Below are 14,586 nucleotides of genomic sequence, written 5' to 3'. Positions count from 1 at the left end.
ACTTCGGATTTTCTTCTCCGCATCAATTGAAGCGGCGACACCCTGATGATTTTTAGGACCGGCAACTCCACATAATGGAACACCACGATTACCCTGCCAAAAGGTGATCAGGATAATCAGAGATATTCTCCGACCGCCGAAAGTGATGATAATATCTCAATTTGCAGTACTGTGTACCAGTGAGTGCCGGACAGCCGTCCTGCTACGACGACAACAGCCAGTGGCCAAAAAGGGCTGGCTAATGAGAGTTGGCTCGACTCTTCGTTGCGCGACGCTGTGCTGTGCCGTGTGTGACAACTACCGTCCCGAGGAGTCCACGATGAGCCTACAAGATTGGCTGATCTCGACGCGAGATGCCGAAAACTTCTGGGCTTTTGCCGTGCTCCCCCTTTACTCTGGGGTTACAAGGCACGTCTAATGATTTGGACACAAATCCAAGGGACTAGGCAGGACATGATCAATCGCCTCCTGCCGGAGAGCTGTCCCGTTGACTGCAATAGCACAAGCACCGAGAAGAGCAGTAGAGGGCATAAGCGTATAAGCTTGGGATGTAATCACATCCGCAATGGACCCGTGACTGCCTCATGAGCCTCGTGGCCACGATATTTACAAACTTCTTACTTCGTGCTGGGAGATGACCAGCCCACGAATCTCCTCTCTCTCCTCCGGTCTCTGATCTGCTCTCCTTCCTAATTGGATGAGCCAGCCACTCGTCAAAAGAGGCTCAATCGGGCACGATCCTTTTTCAAACAACACGACCAATATCCGTGTGGTTTGACCAATATACTAAAACCCCTCTTCTTCTTCTTTTTTTTCTCCTTTCCTTCTTCTTCTTCCTTTTTTCTCTCTTGTCTCAAGAAGCACTCGTAACTTCGTCGACCATCCTTCTAAACTCCCTCTGCCTCTCACACTGCTCCAAAAAGACCTTGTACTTTACGTCCAAGAGGGCCTTGACCCGCTTGTCCTCGACGGGCCGGACGACCTTGCCGGGCTTGCTCATGCGGTCCATGATGCTCCACAGGTCCTCGGTGTTGCCGTTCGCGTCGGCGCTTGCGGCTTTCGCGCCCAGCATGGCAGCGCCGTGGCACACGGCGGCGTGGACGTAGCGCGGGATCAGGACGGGCATGTCGCAGGCCGTGGCGACCAGGGCCATCAGGATCTCGTTCTGGCACTGGCTGCCGGACATGAAGATGGACGAGATGCGGTGGCCCGCCGCGTTCATGGTCGATATGATCTGCCATGTCTGCAGGGCGATGAACTCCATCGTGCCGTAGTAGTACAGGGCCAGCCCGTCGAGGGACTTGTCGCTCGACAGGCCGACGACGGAGCCGGACATGGTCGGGTCGGCGATGGGCGACCGATTGCCGAACAGGTCGCCGTAGAAGAAGAAGTGGCGGCCCAGGTGGCTCACGCTGGGCGCGGCCGTCTTCTCCTTCATGTCCTCGAGGTGCTGGTTCAGAAAGTCGTAGACGTTGCTGTTGGTCGACTCGGCGCGCGCCAACGCCTGGTTGTACGCCGGGTGCGTCTCCAGCACGTGCTTCAACAGCTCCCCCGTCGCCGACTGCCCGCCCTCGGCCATCCAGAAGTTGGGCATCACCGCGTCGCGGTACGGTCCCCACACGCCCGGCACGAAGACCGGGTCCTTGCTCATGACGAGGTGGCACGTCGACGTCCCCGCGACGGCCGCCAGCCGCGTAAACGCCTGGGACTGGTCGTTCGCGGGCGCCTCCTGGGAGAGGTGGTCCGCCGACAGTTGGACCTTGGCGCCCACGGTGCCGATCCAGCCTGCGTAGGCGTCGATGACGCCGCTACCCACGGCGATACCGGCGGGCAAGCCTAGGTCTGCGGCGGCGCGTGGACAGAGATGGCCGGCCAGTTCGCCCGCCGAGAGGTATTCGCCATTCTGTGTTTCACAGTGTTAGTCCTCGAGTTCAATAAGACCTGTGACAGAGATATAACGAGAGCAAAGGGGGAGGGGAGGAGGGCCTTTTTTGTGTGTGTGTGTGTGTGTGTGTGTTTTGAGAGTGATCTCGTGCAACTCCCTTGTTCCCTCTCTCCCCCCGAAGAAAAATAGACAGACGGATAAAATGATATCGTGTCTGGGTTTTTTTTCTGGGGATTTGGTTTGTAAAGAAACAGGCTCACCACCCCGTTGACACCACCCATTCTCTTGAAATTGTCCTCGGCCAGATCCTCCAGGCCAATCTCCTTGAGAAAATCCTCCTGCCACCCTTTGACGCTGCCGTCGACGCCGACAGGCACGTACCCCTGCTTGCAGACGACCGAGCAGAAACTCCGCTTCTCGTTGCCCGTGGCGATATGCTCGAGGGCGTCGGTCAGATCGTAGAATTTGCACCGGTCGAACAGCTCCTTGGGCATGTTGTTCTTGAGCCACAGGACCTTGGGGATCTCCATCTCGATGGACATGGTGCCTCCGACGTAGCGGAGCAGGTTGTGCTTGGTGGCGTTGATCTTCTTGGTCTCCTCGACGGGTCGGTGGTCCAGCCACAGCACGACGTTGTGATCGTTTTGCGTCGAGTCAAAGTTCGGGCCCGTCACCGAGACGGGCTCGTCCGTGTCGTGCGTGAACACGGCCAGCGAACACGTCGCGTCGAATCCGATGCCTCGAATCGAGTGAGGGTCGATGTTGTTCTGCGTCATGGCCCGGTGTACCGACAGGCAGATACAGCGCCAGATGTCTGTGGTGGATTGTTCCTGCTCTCTCCCTCTCCCCAGGGTGGCGGGGTTGGGTTGTTAGAGAATACTGACACGAGGAGCCAAACAAAAAAGGGAGACATTGGAGACTGGGACCATGGAGAGAATGGGATCCTTACATAGTATCCCGTTTGAGGCTGCCAGAGGCCAATGTTCTCTGATGACAGACCGACAATGTCGCCAGCCTCGTTGATGATACACGCTCTGGCACTGCCCGTGCCGACATCGATGCCAATGTAATGGTTCATTTGGACATGGACCTCGTTCCTCGCGTCCACCGAGCCTTGTCGCGTGGGTGTTCGAATCCCAGTGTTGGGCCCCGGACGGAAAGGTAAGGAGCCTGATGAAGCCATGACGTGGACCCGAAGAACTGAGAAACAGAAACGGGGTAAAAGAGTAAAAGAGGAGAGAAGTGTAAGAGCAATGAGAATCAAAAACAAAAAAGGCCACTGTACTTCAAGGCCGATAGAAAAAAAAGTTGAAGTAGTAGAAGGTGAGGGGGTGGGATATGCCCAATTCAGCAAAGCCGATCAATGAATGAATGATACATAAGAAATCTGCCCCTCGAAGCTACGAGGTCAAGGGTGTCACGATGGCTATGTCATTTTCTGTAGATCTTTGGAAGCGTTTGTTGAGGCTGCAGGGTCATGGGCCTCAGTGGGGGAAGAGTGACCGGGGCGACCGGGACCCTTTCTTGCCTGAGTAGCGCAACCTGATGGATGGAGCTGTCAAGGTCGAGGCACCAGAAGCACCAGAGGCGGATGTGAGCGAGGGAGACGCCCAATGGAGCCTGGAAATGCTTGTTGAGTGGAGAGGGAGGGCACATGTGGGAACTGGTGGGATGGCATGGCAAATAATAAATATGTGCAGGGGTGGGAGGAGGGCCAGGGTGAGGAGGGGGAGAAGAGGGGGTGGCTACTTTTATATTACATATACCGAGTAATAATATATACACCAAGTATACCGAGTATATGTATATATATACTCGGTATACCTAGGTATAATATACCGACTACTCGGTACAGGTCGAGAGCCACAAAACCACATGTAGAATCGCCCGCATTGAATCAACACTTTCTTCAGCTCCCTGCATCGGGCAATATTGGTATCAACTATTTCTCTCAACACAGCGACAGAACAAACTGCCGCTCATCTTTAATAGCCACAATGGCACATATGGCGAGGCAACCACGACTCAGCCAGCTCATATATATATATATATATATACAGGGCAAAAGAGAAAAGCAATGAAAAATAATTGAGGTGCGCAGGACTGCCTGGACCTCATTCAACCATCGCGCCGCGCATCCTTCACTATCGCAATTCGCCATCCGTGGTGAACAGACATGACCAGCCCACATTGTGTTGATAAACGCCACACATATTCCCTCCCTCCCAGTTTCCCGATTTTTACTGTCCCCCTTTTGCCCTGATACCCATCGATCCCGTTCGCCCGTCTTTTTCTGGTATAAGCTGTGTCATCATCACTGCATGTCCAAGCCTCGCGAAAGGTCCAATAAGCTCTTCTATTCGTTTCGTGACAAAGAAGAATGTTGCTCAATCAACGCCAGGGCCGACCCGTTATCATACACTTATCGCACACCCCTCGAATCGTGGATTTGCGCCAACTGGGCCAGGACATTCGGCATCTTCGGTATGCCGATCGTGTCGTTTGATGCTGGCACACCATTCGTCGTCTTGTGGGGAGGAGAAGCTGCCATTGGCCTTGTTGTCAAGGAGTCATACGGGCTGTATGGCGGTTCTTCTGTCTCCTTCATGGGAACATCCTTGACTGGAATACTTGAAACAACCGCGGGAGAGGGTGTCGGTCGAGCAGGTGATTCAACGACTTGTGCATTCGCGAGCCCCAAGTCGATGGTCCCGGGAGAGTCTTGTCCCGCTTCTGCCAGCGCTTTTGATGGCTCCATCTCGCCCGTGCCCAGAATCGCCTGGGTCTGGGACTTCTCAGCCGAAGGGGTAGACGCCAGGCGACGGCTCATGTAGTCTCCCAGGCTGAGCTTCTTCCGCGTGGGGTTGGGCGTGACAACAGTATTGACGACAGGAAGGTATGAGCCAGAAGATGCTGAGTTGAATGGGATAGGCGACTGTGCTGTCGCGGTGGTCGTTAATCCGGGAGTCGTCACCGTGGCCGAAGACGACGACGCAGAAGTTGCAGAGCCCGGAAAGGCTGGTACGGGTGGCAGCGTTGACAAGTGCAGTTTTGGAGCAGGAGAAGATCTAAAGGTTTTGAACGTGTGTGCCGCTTGTGACGGAAGAGGATATGTCGTGGCCCCGACGTTGATAGGGCTGATGCTTCCTGGAGGAGACTGACTCTCCGGCTCGGTCTCCACGGCGCTGTGGGGCTCCACACTTTCGGTGGCGTCTTTCATTTCCACATCTTCGATCTTTGGGATACGCTCAGGTGTCTTCTGACTCCAGACTGACACAGGCAAACCTTGAGCAGGCCACTGTTGTCCGTGTTTAACCCGCTCCGCCAAAAGTTTTCGAAGTAATCGTTGTGTGGGCGTGCAGAATTTTCTCCTTTTGGTTGGGGGAAGCACGGGCATCTCCGACTCCTCCGGCTCCGTTTGCACTGCAGCATCAGCATACACAGGTCGCTGTATCCTCACGTCCGCCCTAGCAGGTGCATCCATGGATTTACCTCGACCAGCGGACCCTCGGGGCGGCGGAGGCGATCCGAAGGCGGTGTCACTGAATTTGAGAGGATGGTTGCTGGGGGTGTGGGATTGTGAAGCGAGTTGATGCCCGAGTTGCTTCGAGGCATTCGCATTTGGAGTGTTTGGGTTGGCACCACCGCTTGTGCGCTTCTTTTTCCGTTGCTGGCCTTGTCCACTTTGATCCTTCTTTTCTTGTTCCCTCTGCGCGAATGCCTTCTCTGCCATTTGTATTTTGCGCAGTTCTCGAGCAGTCAGGCCATTTCCGAGAACCGGGTCGGCGTCAAGAGCTGCGACATTGACTGGAGTAATGTCTCTACTCAGCATGCCGCTGCGAGAAGACTCGGAGGTTGACCGGCGGTCAAATTGGTCTTCTTCGTCGAGCACCTTGGGTTCGCTTCCTGCGCGACTGTTGGTGGCATGTCCAGTACTGAAGGGCGAAATGGCATGGTTCATCTTACTTTTCTTTTTCCTGCTCCCCTTGGCCTTTGGCCCACTCTCTACCGGCTTAGCCGGATATCTTCGATCGAACGGCGCGAGTAAACATGCTTGACCGGCGTCGCAGGCACAGTCTCCAAAGTTCGCGAGGACACGGCTAACCCAGTCGAGGCGTCGGTTTTGGGCCTGTTCAGAATCATCGGCGGCAAACATTGCCGAATCGAGAAACCACATGGTGGTGAGTTCGGCACCCGCCGGAATATCCTTGCTGGCAACGAAGCAATGTCTCGTCTCATTATCGGAAACGAACGTCTTCAAGGTCACATTGGGCCGACAGGATCGTCGCAGATACCGAAAGCGAGTTCCGGACTTTCGACTGTCAATGTAGATATCCATATGGGGATGGAAAAAGACAAAGGGATCTGGGTGCCTCAACTCCTGCCACCGGTTTGACGAAGACTTTTGCTGGCAGTACTCTTCCAGCATACCGACTTGGCCACGAACTTCGCCAACGATTTCGTCCTTCTTCACGGAAGATTGGACGCGCAAAAAGCGCCATGTGGGACATCTACCTTCGTAGTCAACATCTTTCTTCTGGATGGTTTCCACCGAGACTTCCGGCCAGGTGCTTTGATCCAGGGGATGAGTTGCTCGCACGAAGGGAGATTTCGACGTTGGTTGTTGCCCGGGACTGCTAACCACCAGAGACGGGTCAGTCCGCCACGCAAAGAGTGTGTTGGTGGCCTGTATTGTCTGCTCGTTATCACGGGCATTTGTGTTTCCTTCGTCCCGTTCATATAGTTCAAGGAAGTCGGTGGTGTACGTGGGTATGGCAGGGAAACGGAAGAGATCTTGAGGTGATTTGGAAGGGCTAGGGTATGACTGAGCTGTGGAAGTAGCGCGTTTTCGGGTTTCGCCGTTTGTCGAGATGACAGAACCTGATGTCCGGTGGCTTGTTTTTGGTTTCTTCGCAGGGGGCCCATCTCTTGCACTAGCGACAGATTCATGGCGTTCGTGATGCCAGCCATTTACCTGTTCGGCCGTCGCACTCGTCTCCTTGTGTTTCTTTCGTTGACTTTTGGACGTTGGTCGCTTGACCTTCCGGTCACCGCCATCGAGTGCCTCTCGATGCCTCCGTTGTCGCTCAGTGGCCTTCTTTGCGTCAATATCTCGAGGGAAACATTCTGCGCAAAAATGCTCTTCCGGCACCTTTTTGCCGTGGTAGTAGCACTCGATGTGCTGCCACGTATCGCATTTAGGGCAGTATACGGTATTGCCATCATCATCTGCGTAGATGCAAATGCATTTGATGGTGTATTCCTCCTCGTCTTGTAAATTGGTGTCTGAAGGAGAGCCATTGGGTAAGGGAGAGGCCAGAGAGGGAGCGGCGGTGACCGGGTAGTGGGGGGGTGTGGGATTCGTGGTGAGAAGGGAGGACTCTGTCATAATCTGACAGAGCTCCTCCTCATCGGTCGGATTTGATTCTTGTTATTGTCTTGCTTCGGTTATGAAAAGGTATGTCGCATGTTGCGCATCGCTAGAACGGGGTGATTCCCACGTAAGGAAGAGAAGCCCAAAGTCGACCTATGGGTATCGCGCAAGCGAGAGAATGACGAGTATGGCGCCTGTTGCGATTCTGATGCGTTTTGAGGTCTGTTTCCGTCCAAGGACAGTCGCTAGATGATGTGGACCACTTGGTCACCAAGGAGGCCACACGAGCGCAGAAGAGAAAGGGGTATCGCGAACAGTCGGAAATGGTCAGATGAGGGTGTCAATGACCTCAGACGAGATCTAGAGAGAGATTCGAGTCTTTCGAGGATGGCGGACTGGAGAAAGGTCGAGGTGGACGATGTGGTGATTCACAAGACGGAGGTGGATGGCTGGCGGTAACAGTCGACAGATTTATCGAAGATGCACAAGACAAAGAGTAAGGAAAGGTGAAAAGGATCCGGGAGATGAGAATCGCAGGTCGATGGCATAGGACTGTCGAAGATGTGTTTGACGAGGGAAGAAATTGCTGAATGACAAAGGAGGGAGACAGAGTGATGGCGAGAAAGATGGATGGACGGGTACATGGAGGGACTGCGAGACGCAAATGCGCAGCCAGCAACAGGGTGAATTAGAGACCGGCCGACTTCTGCGGACTGCTACTCAGGAAGAAAATGGCACCCACCTAACCCTGGACCCCCAAAGCCAAACTCCCAGTGAGCCAGTCCCAGGCACAAGGTCACAAGCAACGACCCCCCTTCGCAGCTTGGAACTCAGGCCACTGGCAGGGCGAATAATAATGGGCTCGGGCTAGGCTGGGAATAGCATGGGAGCAAAACGCTGAGGTCCACAGGGGACATGGACCACTCCCGTTGCGAGAGTGCCAACTAGGACAAGTGGGCGAAGTGGCACTAAGGAGCACGTCCTCTGCAGCTTTTTAACTGGGCAGTCGTTTCGTTCATCCTGGTGAGCCTCCCCCGTGGTAAAAGCGTAAAAGTGTCTTGGGTGCCTCCCAAAGGCCCTTGTACTGTGTGGGAATGACGCCTACCTAGCCCGCGGATCAACCAAGTCCAGCGCTTTACTTAGGCCCAGCAGGCCTAGTCCGGGGTCCGTCGAGCTCAACCCAGTTTGTTGTCTTGTTGCCTATCTCCTGGTGTCTCGTTGCATGCAGCTCTTGTCGCTCGCTGCGCTTGCTCAAACTGCGTTTCTCTCACCCTCGTAACGGAGAACGCGTCACGAGGATGGCCAGGCACGAATCAAGGGCTGCCATGATTTTGTTTAGTGTTTTTGGCCTGGTACAACAAGCCACCTTGGAGCGGGACCCATTTCCTCTCGAGCCGCTCCATTTTCTCACTTTTTCTCACTCTTTTCCTCTCTCTGCTCGAGCTCTTCTTTTCTTCCATCCTCCAACTTGTCCACCTCTTCCCCCCTGGGTGATACCCTTCTCTTTACAAAGTATCGCGGCATGTTAATCAACCATATGACTGAAACCATCTTGGTTTAAAACTAGTCAAATTCGCTATACACCTTGGAATTTGATGGACTCAACCGTACGCAAGTCAAGACGACCAGTGTTGCAGTCGTCGGGCGGGGTTCGGGTTCGAGTTGAAGCTGCGCTGCGGAAAGTAAAGCAACAATTCGCTGGTCAGCCAATTCTTCAGTCCACTCGCCCATGCTTCTTTTGTCACCTGCATTTCTGCGTTGCTCATATTGCATTCGCCCCATGATGACATGTACTGCAAGGATATCATTACCGGCACTCCTTCTCGACCTTTTCGACATCCCGCTGTTCCTTCACGCGTGCTTCTTGCATCCTGCTCGTTCCGCCATGCATCCGGACCATTACCATTCATCCTCACCCTCTCAACTCGTCTACCATCCTCCCTCGCTGTCTCTTTTGCTGACCTCTTCCAGCCTGATTTTCTTGTGCTCGGTCGTACGCATACGCAACCTGACCCTCCTCTCTACCGCATAGTCGCATCGATCCTTGTATTACCTCGTTCAGTGGCCATACTTCTCAGCTCCACTCTCCCTCCAATGCCCCGCCGTTCTTGGTTTGCATACTTTGGTCCTGCAAAGAGACGATAAGAAGTCTGTTTCTGTTTCACATTCCCGCGCCATGGTCGGCGCGTAGCCTCCAAATTTTTCCCCTGTTCAACGATACAAGACTGTGAGTCCCATTCGAACTCGTCACTCACAGCGGTCCATAGCCCCGATCCCTCTTCCGCTCCGATTCTCCTGTCGGTCGTTGCGTCCCAAAAACTCTGTGGTCTGCCATGGAGTGGCGTGCGACGACGCATGATGTGATTAAATCGTTCAACAACGGGCCCCCCTTAGGCTGAGGGCATTATTACACTGTCTGGTTCTAGAATCTCCTGTATCAAAACTCAAGAGTGGCGATTACTTCAACGGCTCGCCCTCTATACTGTCGAACCCCTTGATCCCGACCTTCCGCCTGATTTTCGACATGGCGGACAAGATATTGAAGGTTGGAATGAAAATCTGGTGCAGATAAGCAAAGGTGACTCGGTCAAGAAGGCATCTACTGCACCATTTGTCGAGGCTAGACTGCCATTCAGGCCGAATGCCATCATACAGGCAAATCCGACGCTACTAATTCCACGGGAGAGGTATCTGGTTCGTCGGATTTTCGCCTTTCTACTTCCAAGGGCAAGGCCAAAGACACTGGATTCAACGGGGAAGCATCTGGTTCGTCGGATCCTCGCCTCCCTACCTTCAAGGGCAAGGCCAAAGATACTGGTTCCAGGGGAGACGTCGCGCGTGTATATGCGGTACTTCTTGTGTTCTGGAGTCGACCAACACCACAACTCTCATGGCAACGGTGCAGATCTCGCGATGTGACTCATGTCAATCTCATCCTGCGGAAGATGCCGCCAGCGCCCTTCGGCGGGTAACTGCGACAATCCCGTACTCGAAGATCACGTGTAAAGTATCTGATGTGCATAGCCACTCAGCGGACATCGCTAGTTGAATCAATAGTGGCGTTGTGGCAAAGCTTCGAGAGAGCACGCTCTGCCCAATAGGTGGATGATTGTCCCCCGCCCGAATCTGAAATGGACACACGAATGTTTTCTTCCGTTTACTACCATCGCATGCAGCTAGCTACTATAGCTGCCCAAGTGCTTGTCTATGGCGCGCACCATCCCTGATCAGATCGTGCCTTCAGGAACTCATTGACCGGGTACATAGGATGGAGCCGAGGGGGACTCCATGTCCTTCAGATAGATACAGACTGTGAAGAGGGTTCACTTGAATAGCAAGATGGTATCTCGCGTTGTCAAGGGCTCCCCCCGCTTGCCTATAAGTACTGAGTACAAGTTGAGATTTCACTCAAGGAGTCCGCTGGGCATATTTGTATTTTGTATCTTGATTGTTTAGGTCTGAAGGGCACTCTCATTCCATTCCGTGCATGTGATTGCGTCACTCGTTGTCCCTGGTGTCCCTCTACACCTCAGCCTTGCGCTTCCTTTCCTTTCTTCTCTGTCTCCCTCCCCAACTACCGACCTCGTTTCTTTCTTCCCAACCCCAATTACAACGCTCCCAGGGAACTTGGGAGCCCACTTCTACTTCTCGATATACACGACCTCTTGATCCCGCTTCTCCACATCCACGCCTTCGTCATCGCCCTGCTCGCCGTTGCGGATCTTCTCCTCCTCAGCCCTACGCGCGACTTCCTCGTCGATACGCGCCCACATCTCGGGCCTCTGCAGCTGCGTGGCGACCTTGTCGCGGAAGACAAAGATGTTGCGGTGCTCGGCAAAGTAGCGGTCAATGTCCTCGAGGGTGCGGTTCGCCGTCTCCGGGTAGAAGAAGTAGGTGATGGGGATGAAGGAGAAGCACAGCACGGCCCAGATGATCCAGAACTTGTAGCCCAGGTTGGCAATGCCGGGGGGCGTTACTTGCGCGACCATCTGTAAACAAAGAGTCAGAGACCGATTGCTAGGGGTTCAGGCCATCGGTGTAAAGTGGGACATGGTATTCCTTGAAAAGCAAATATGGCTTGCTTGTATCAGACGCGAGGCTAGATCGACTTACATAGTTCATGATCCAGTTTGTTGACATTGCCAGCGAAGCGCCTTTGGCGCGGAAAGAGATATGGTTGATTTCGGTGGGGTAGAGCCACTATGATTATCGTCAGACGTTGATCCTCCCACGAGTGGATGTCCATGTGGAGAGTGAGCATGATGAGGAGTGATACAGGCAAGAGCGGGGGAGAATCGAGTGGATAAATGTCGTCGGGAACTGGCTACTCACCGGGACACCGAGCACGCCCATTCCAAACGAGGCGAAGAAGACGAAGAAAAAGGTGGTGGCGAGGGCGCCGAGCTTGTATGTGTCTCCTTTTCCGTTCTGAGACAAACCCAGGGCAATGCTGATGATCATCCAGCACATGGAACAGGCAAACGCCGAACACATCATGACTCGACGACGTCCGTACCGCTCAATGACAAACCACGCCAGGAAGCTGAAGATGAGGTAGTCGACGGACCCGGCGGCCGCGAGGATTCGAGCTCTGCCCCCTATTGTCAGTACTTGGTACAAAATTGAGTCATGTTGAACCCACAAAAGTTCGTTGAGGTTGATGGCGTGGATGAAGATATATCTGTCGCCGATCAGCATTCTACCAAGACGAACAACAAGAGACTGACGTTTGGAAATAACTCGTCACATTGATGCCGCTGACCTGATTTGATGCCTGCATCCAGGCGCCGAGGATCATTCTACGGACGACTCCTGAAGGTCCGCGGCCGGTGAGAAGCTGCCACCAGGTGTAGGTCTGGGCGTGTTCTTTTTCCAGGACATCTTTGATGATATTGTACTGTGTACGCACCGACGGCGAGTCGACCGTAGCTCCATGTCCTTCGAGGGCGGCGAGCACTTCTAGTGCTTCTTGATGCTTGCCTTTGCGCATCAAAAGACGGGGAGAATCCGGCAAGAAAGGACACATCAACCATATCAACAAGGTGAAGACTGTTCATCGGGTTAGTTGCCAGCGGATCACCGCAAACGAGCCTTGCCGGAGGACAGAATTGGGAAACTCACAGCATTGAAAGGCCAGGGGAAATCGCCAGGCAACTGAACTTTTGGCGAACGAGAATCCAAGAGTGAGCCAGTTTGACAAGCAAAAGCCAGTGATACAATTGGCCATCTGGATGATGACAAGCTTGCCACGGCTATGCATCTTACTGGTCTCCGACTGCCAGACCCCAGCAGTGGCAGTGTTCATGCCTGTTCCAAGCCCGGCGATCACCCTGCCAGCATACATTTGCCCCCTTGAATAGCAAGCGGACTGGATGATTGCGCCTATGGCGATGACGGAGCTCCCAAGCATAATGGTGCGCGGGCGACCGAGCTTGTCTCCTGTATACAATGTCGACAGCGCGCCCCCGAAGCAGCCGAGATTATAAACAGACGTGAGCGTTCCCTGGACAGTTGCGCTTGGATTACCCATCGTCCGGAGGAAATCCTCTCCCACAAGGCTACCTATAGATGAGTTTCTCGTGGACGCTGAGCCATAACATGGAATCACTTACACGTTGCCAAACACGCCCTGGACAACGGAAAGATACCATTAGCGAAAGCGGAAGCCAGAAGAACCAAGAGCGTACCTGATCATAGCCATAGAAGATGAGGACAGTCGATGCAGCTAGCGAGATCCAGACAGTCAGGGCGGTCCCCGAGCCTCCTAGGTATTTGCGGCCCATTGTGACACCTGACACTCAACAAGGTCGTTGTCTTTCAGCGTTGGATGGATTCTGCAGAAAGATAGTCACGCGGAAGAGCCGCCAGCGACGAGTGGTCTCCCTGAGTCAGGAACCCACGATTTTATATGCTCCTATTACGCCACATCCTGAGCGCTGATCGCCCACTGATCGGCCGAAAGACGCCCTGTGCGATTCCATCGTTCGGCAAAGAGGACGGCGAAAAACGTATCTGCTAAATAGCAGAATTTTTCCAATAGCCTATGATCACGACGGATCACGGTCAATGGAATCCATCTCCAGCTCCACTTCGGGGTACCGTTAACAGTAATATCAAACGCCGACACCGTTGTGATTGGGTCTTCATGGATGATCGACCCTCCACGCGGGGGTGGGTTCGTCGCCTAATCCAGTTGTTGGCCTTGGATTGCCTGTCCATGGCTGGTCTTGCAGCAATGTTGGGCCCCCGGACGCTGGGGTGGTGAGACTGAAGCAGGCGGTCTCTTTGATTGTCCCACACATGCCCAGCTCCGCATCACCGAGCTTCACATGTGATCATGTTTCAACAGCAGGGAGGCTCTTGGTAGCATATGCATTGTGCGTCGTGAAGACCGGGTGGCGCTTGTGTTATCGCGACATCGAGACAAGGGGCCCTTTGACTTGCTGCTCCGACATTGATATTGGGGAACCAGTATTCTCGGTACATAGTGGCACTTCTTTTCCCCTTCTCTTCGACGCGGCACACCGATCGGAAAGAAAATCCAGCCATAAACTTTTGGCACAGAGGGATTGGCGAGAGGGTGACGTTGGTTACATTGTTGGCGGGACCGCGACCAAAGTGTGTCCTTGAGACATGGAAGGATCTTCAGAGAGACGCACTTTGAAGGGAATAGCCTCGCGGTTCTGCAGAGTTCGAAATAGCAGAGTCAGAAAGCGCGCATGATGTCGGACATGTTCGGCCAGTGGCGCCGTGGGGAAAAGGGGAAGGGCGGAAACAAGACCGAGGACGAACAAGGGCGTCGCATCGCGTTGAAGGCCCAAAAGGGATCGAAAGGCTGCCAAGGGGCTGAAGAATTTAGGCTGAATTGATCTGAACATTTGCTACGAAATCCGAAATTTGTCCACGTACGGACCAACTTGTCTATTCGTGGGGCTTTCCCCAAGTAAACACACGCAACCACATGCAACAGCAGAAGACGCATTGCATAAAGCTCTCCGCCCACCAACGCAAGCCACGCGACGAGGCTGCGCAGGGCTGTTATACTATTCAACGCAACAGAGAAATACCCTCATATAATCGTGGGACACAACTTGGTAGCCCAGGTTAGGGCCATACAAGGAGCTTTCTAATGATGATCAAGGTCTCTTCCTAAATGTGAAAAAGTATGTCCACAGCCTGGCGCATGCTAGGCCCATTACGTTGTGTATATATACGAAACGTTTGACGCTCGTGCTGGCATTCGACCGCAATCGCGCCCAAACGCAAGGATAGACACCCGCTTTCGACCAGGAAAGTCAGTGGGGGAGTCCAGACACCTAGCAACAAA

The 14,586-nt window shown here is 53.7% G+C and overlaps 3 protein-coding genes across 3 annotated transcripts; all 3 read right to left on the bottom strand.

Moving 5' to 3' along the window:
- Nucleotides 1-853: 853 nt before the first annotated feature.
- Nucleotides 854-3,068, bottom strand: Z517_01036 (uncharacterized protein; the record flags this gene model as incomplete). Its single annotated transcript, XM_013433998.1, has 3 exons — nucleotides 854-1,903; nucleotides 2,146-2,715; nucleotides 2,835-3,068. 3 exons carry the CDS (start codon nucleotides 3,066-3,068, stop codon nucleotides 854-856), a joined length of 1,854 nt encoding a protein of 617 aa, XP_013289452.1.
- A 1,239-nt stretch (nucleotides 3,069-4,307) lies between these two features.
- Z517_01035 (uncharacterized protein) lies at nucleotides 4,308-7,274 on the bottom strand (the record flags this gene model as incomplete). The annotated part of the gene is made up of 1 exon (XM_013433997.1): nucleotides 4,308-7,274. One exon carries the CDS (start codon nucleotides 7,272-7,274, stop codon nucleotides 4,308-4,310), a length of 2,967 nt encoding a protein of 988 aa, XP_013289451.1.
- A 3,626-nt stretch (nucleotides 7,275-10,900) lies between these two features.
- Z517_01034 (uncharacterized protein) lies at nucleotides 10,901-13,042 on the bottom strand (the record flags this gene model as incomplete). Its single annotated transcript, XM_013433996.1, has 8 exons — nucleotides 10,901-11,248; nucleotides 11,373-11,459; nucleotides 11,592-11,850; nucleotides 11,902-11,940; nucleotides 11,987-12,308; nucleotides 12,381-12,817; nucleotides 12,872-12,888; nucleotides 12,947-13,042. The coding sequence occupies 8 exons, from the start codon at nucleotides 13,040-13,042 to the stop codon at nucleotides 10,901-10,903; spliced, it is 1,605 nt and encodes a 534-aa protein (XP_013289450.1).
- Between the last annotated feature and the right edge of the window lie 1,544 nt (nucleotides 13,043-14,586).

The sequence above is a fragment of the Fonsecaea pedrosoi genome (assembly GCF_000835455.1).
Source record: "Fonsecaea pedrosoi CBS 271.37 unplaced genomic scaffold supercont1.1, whole genome shotgun sequence".
Lineage (NCBI taxonomy): Eukaryota > Fungi > Ascomycota > Eurotiomycetes > Chaetothyriales > Herpotrichiellaceae > Fonsecaea > Fonsecaea pedrosoi.
The sequence above is the reverse complement of the archived record's forward strand: the minus strand, read 5'-3'. Positions and strand labels throughout refer to the sequence as shown.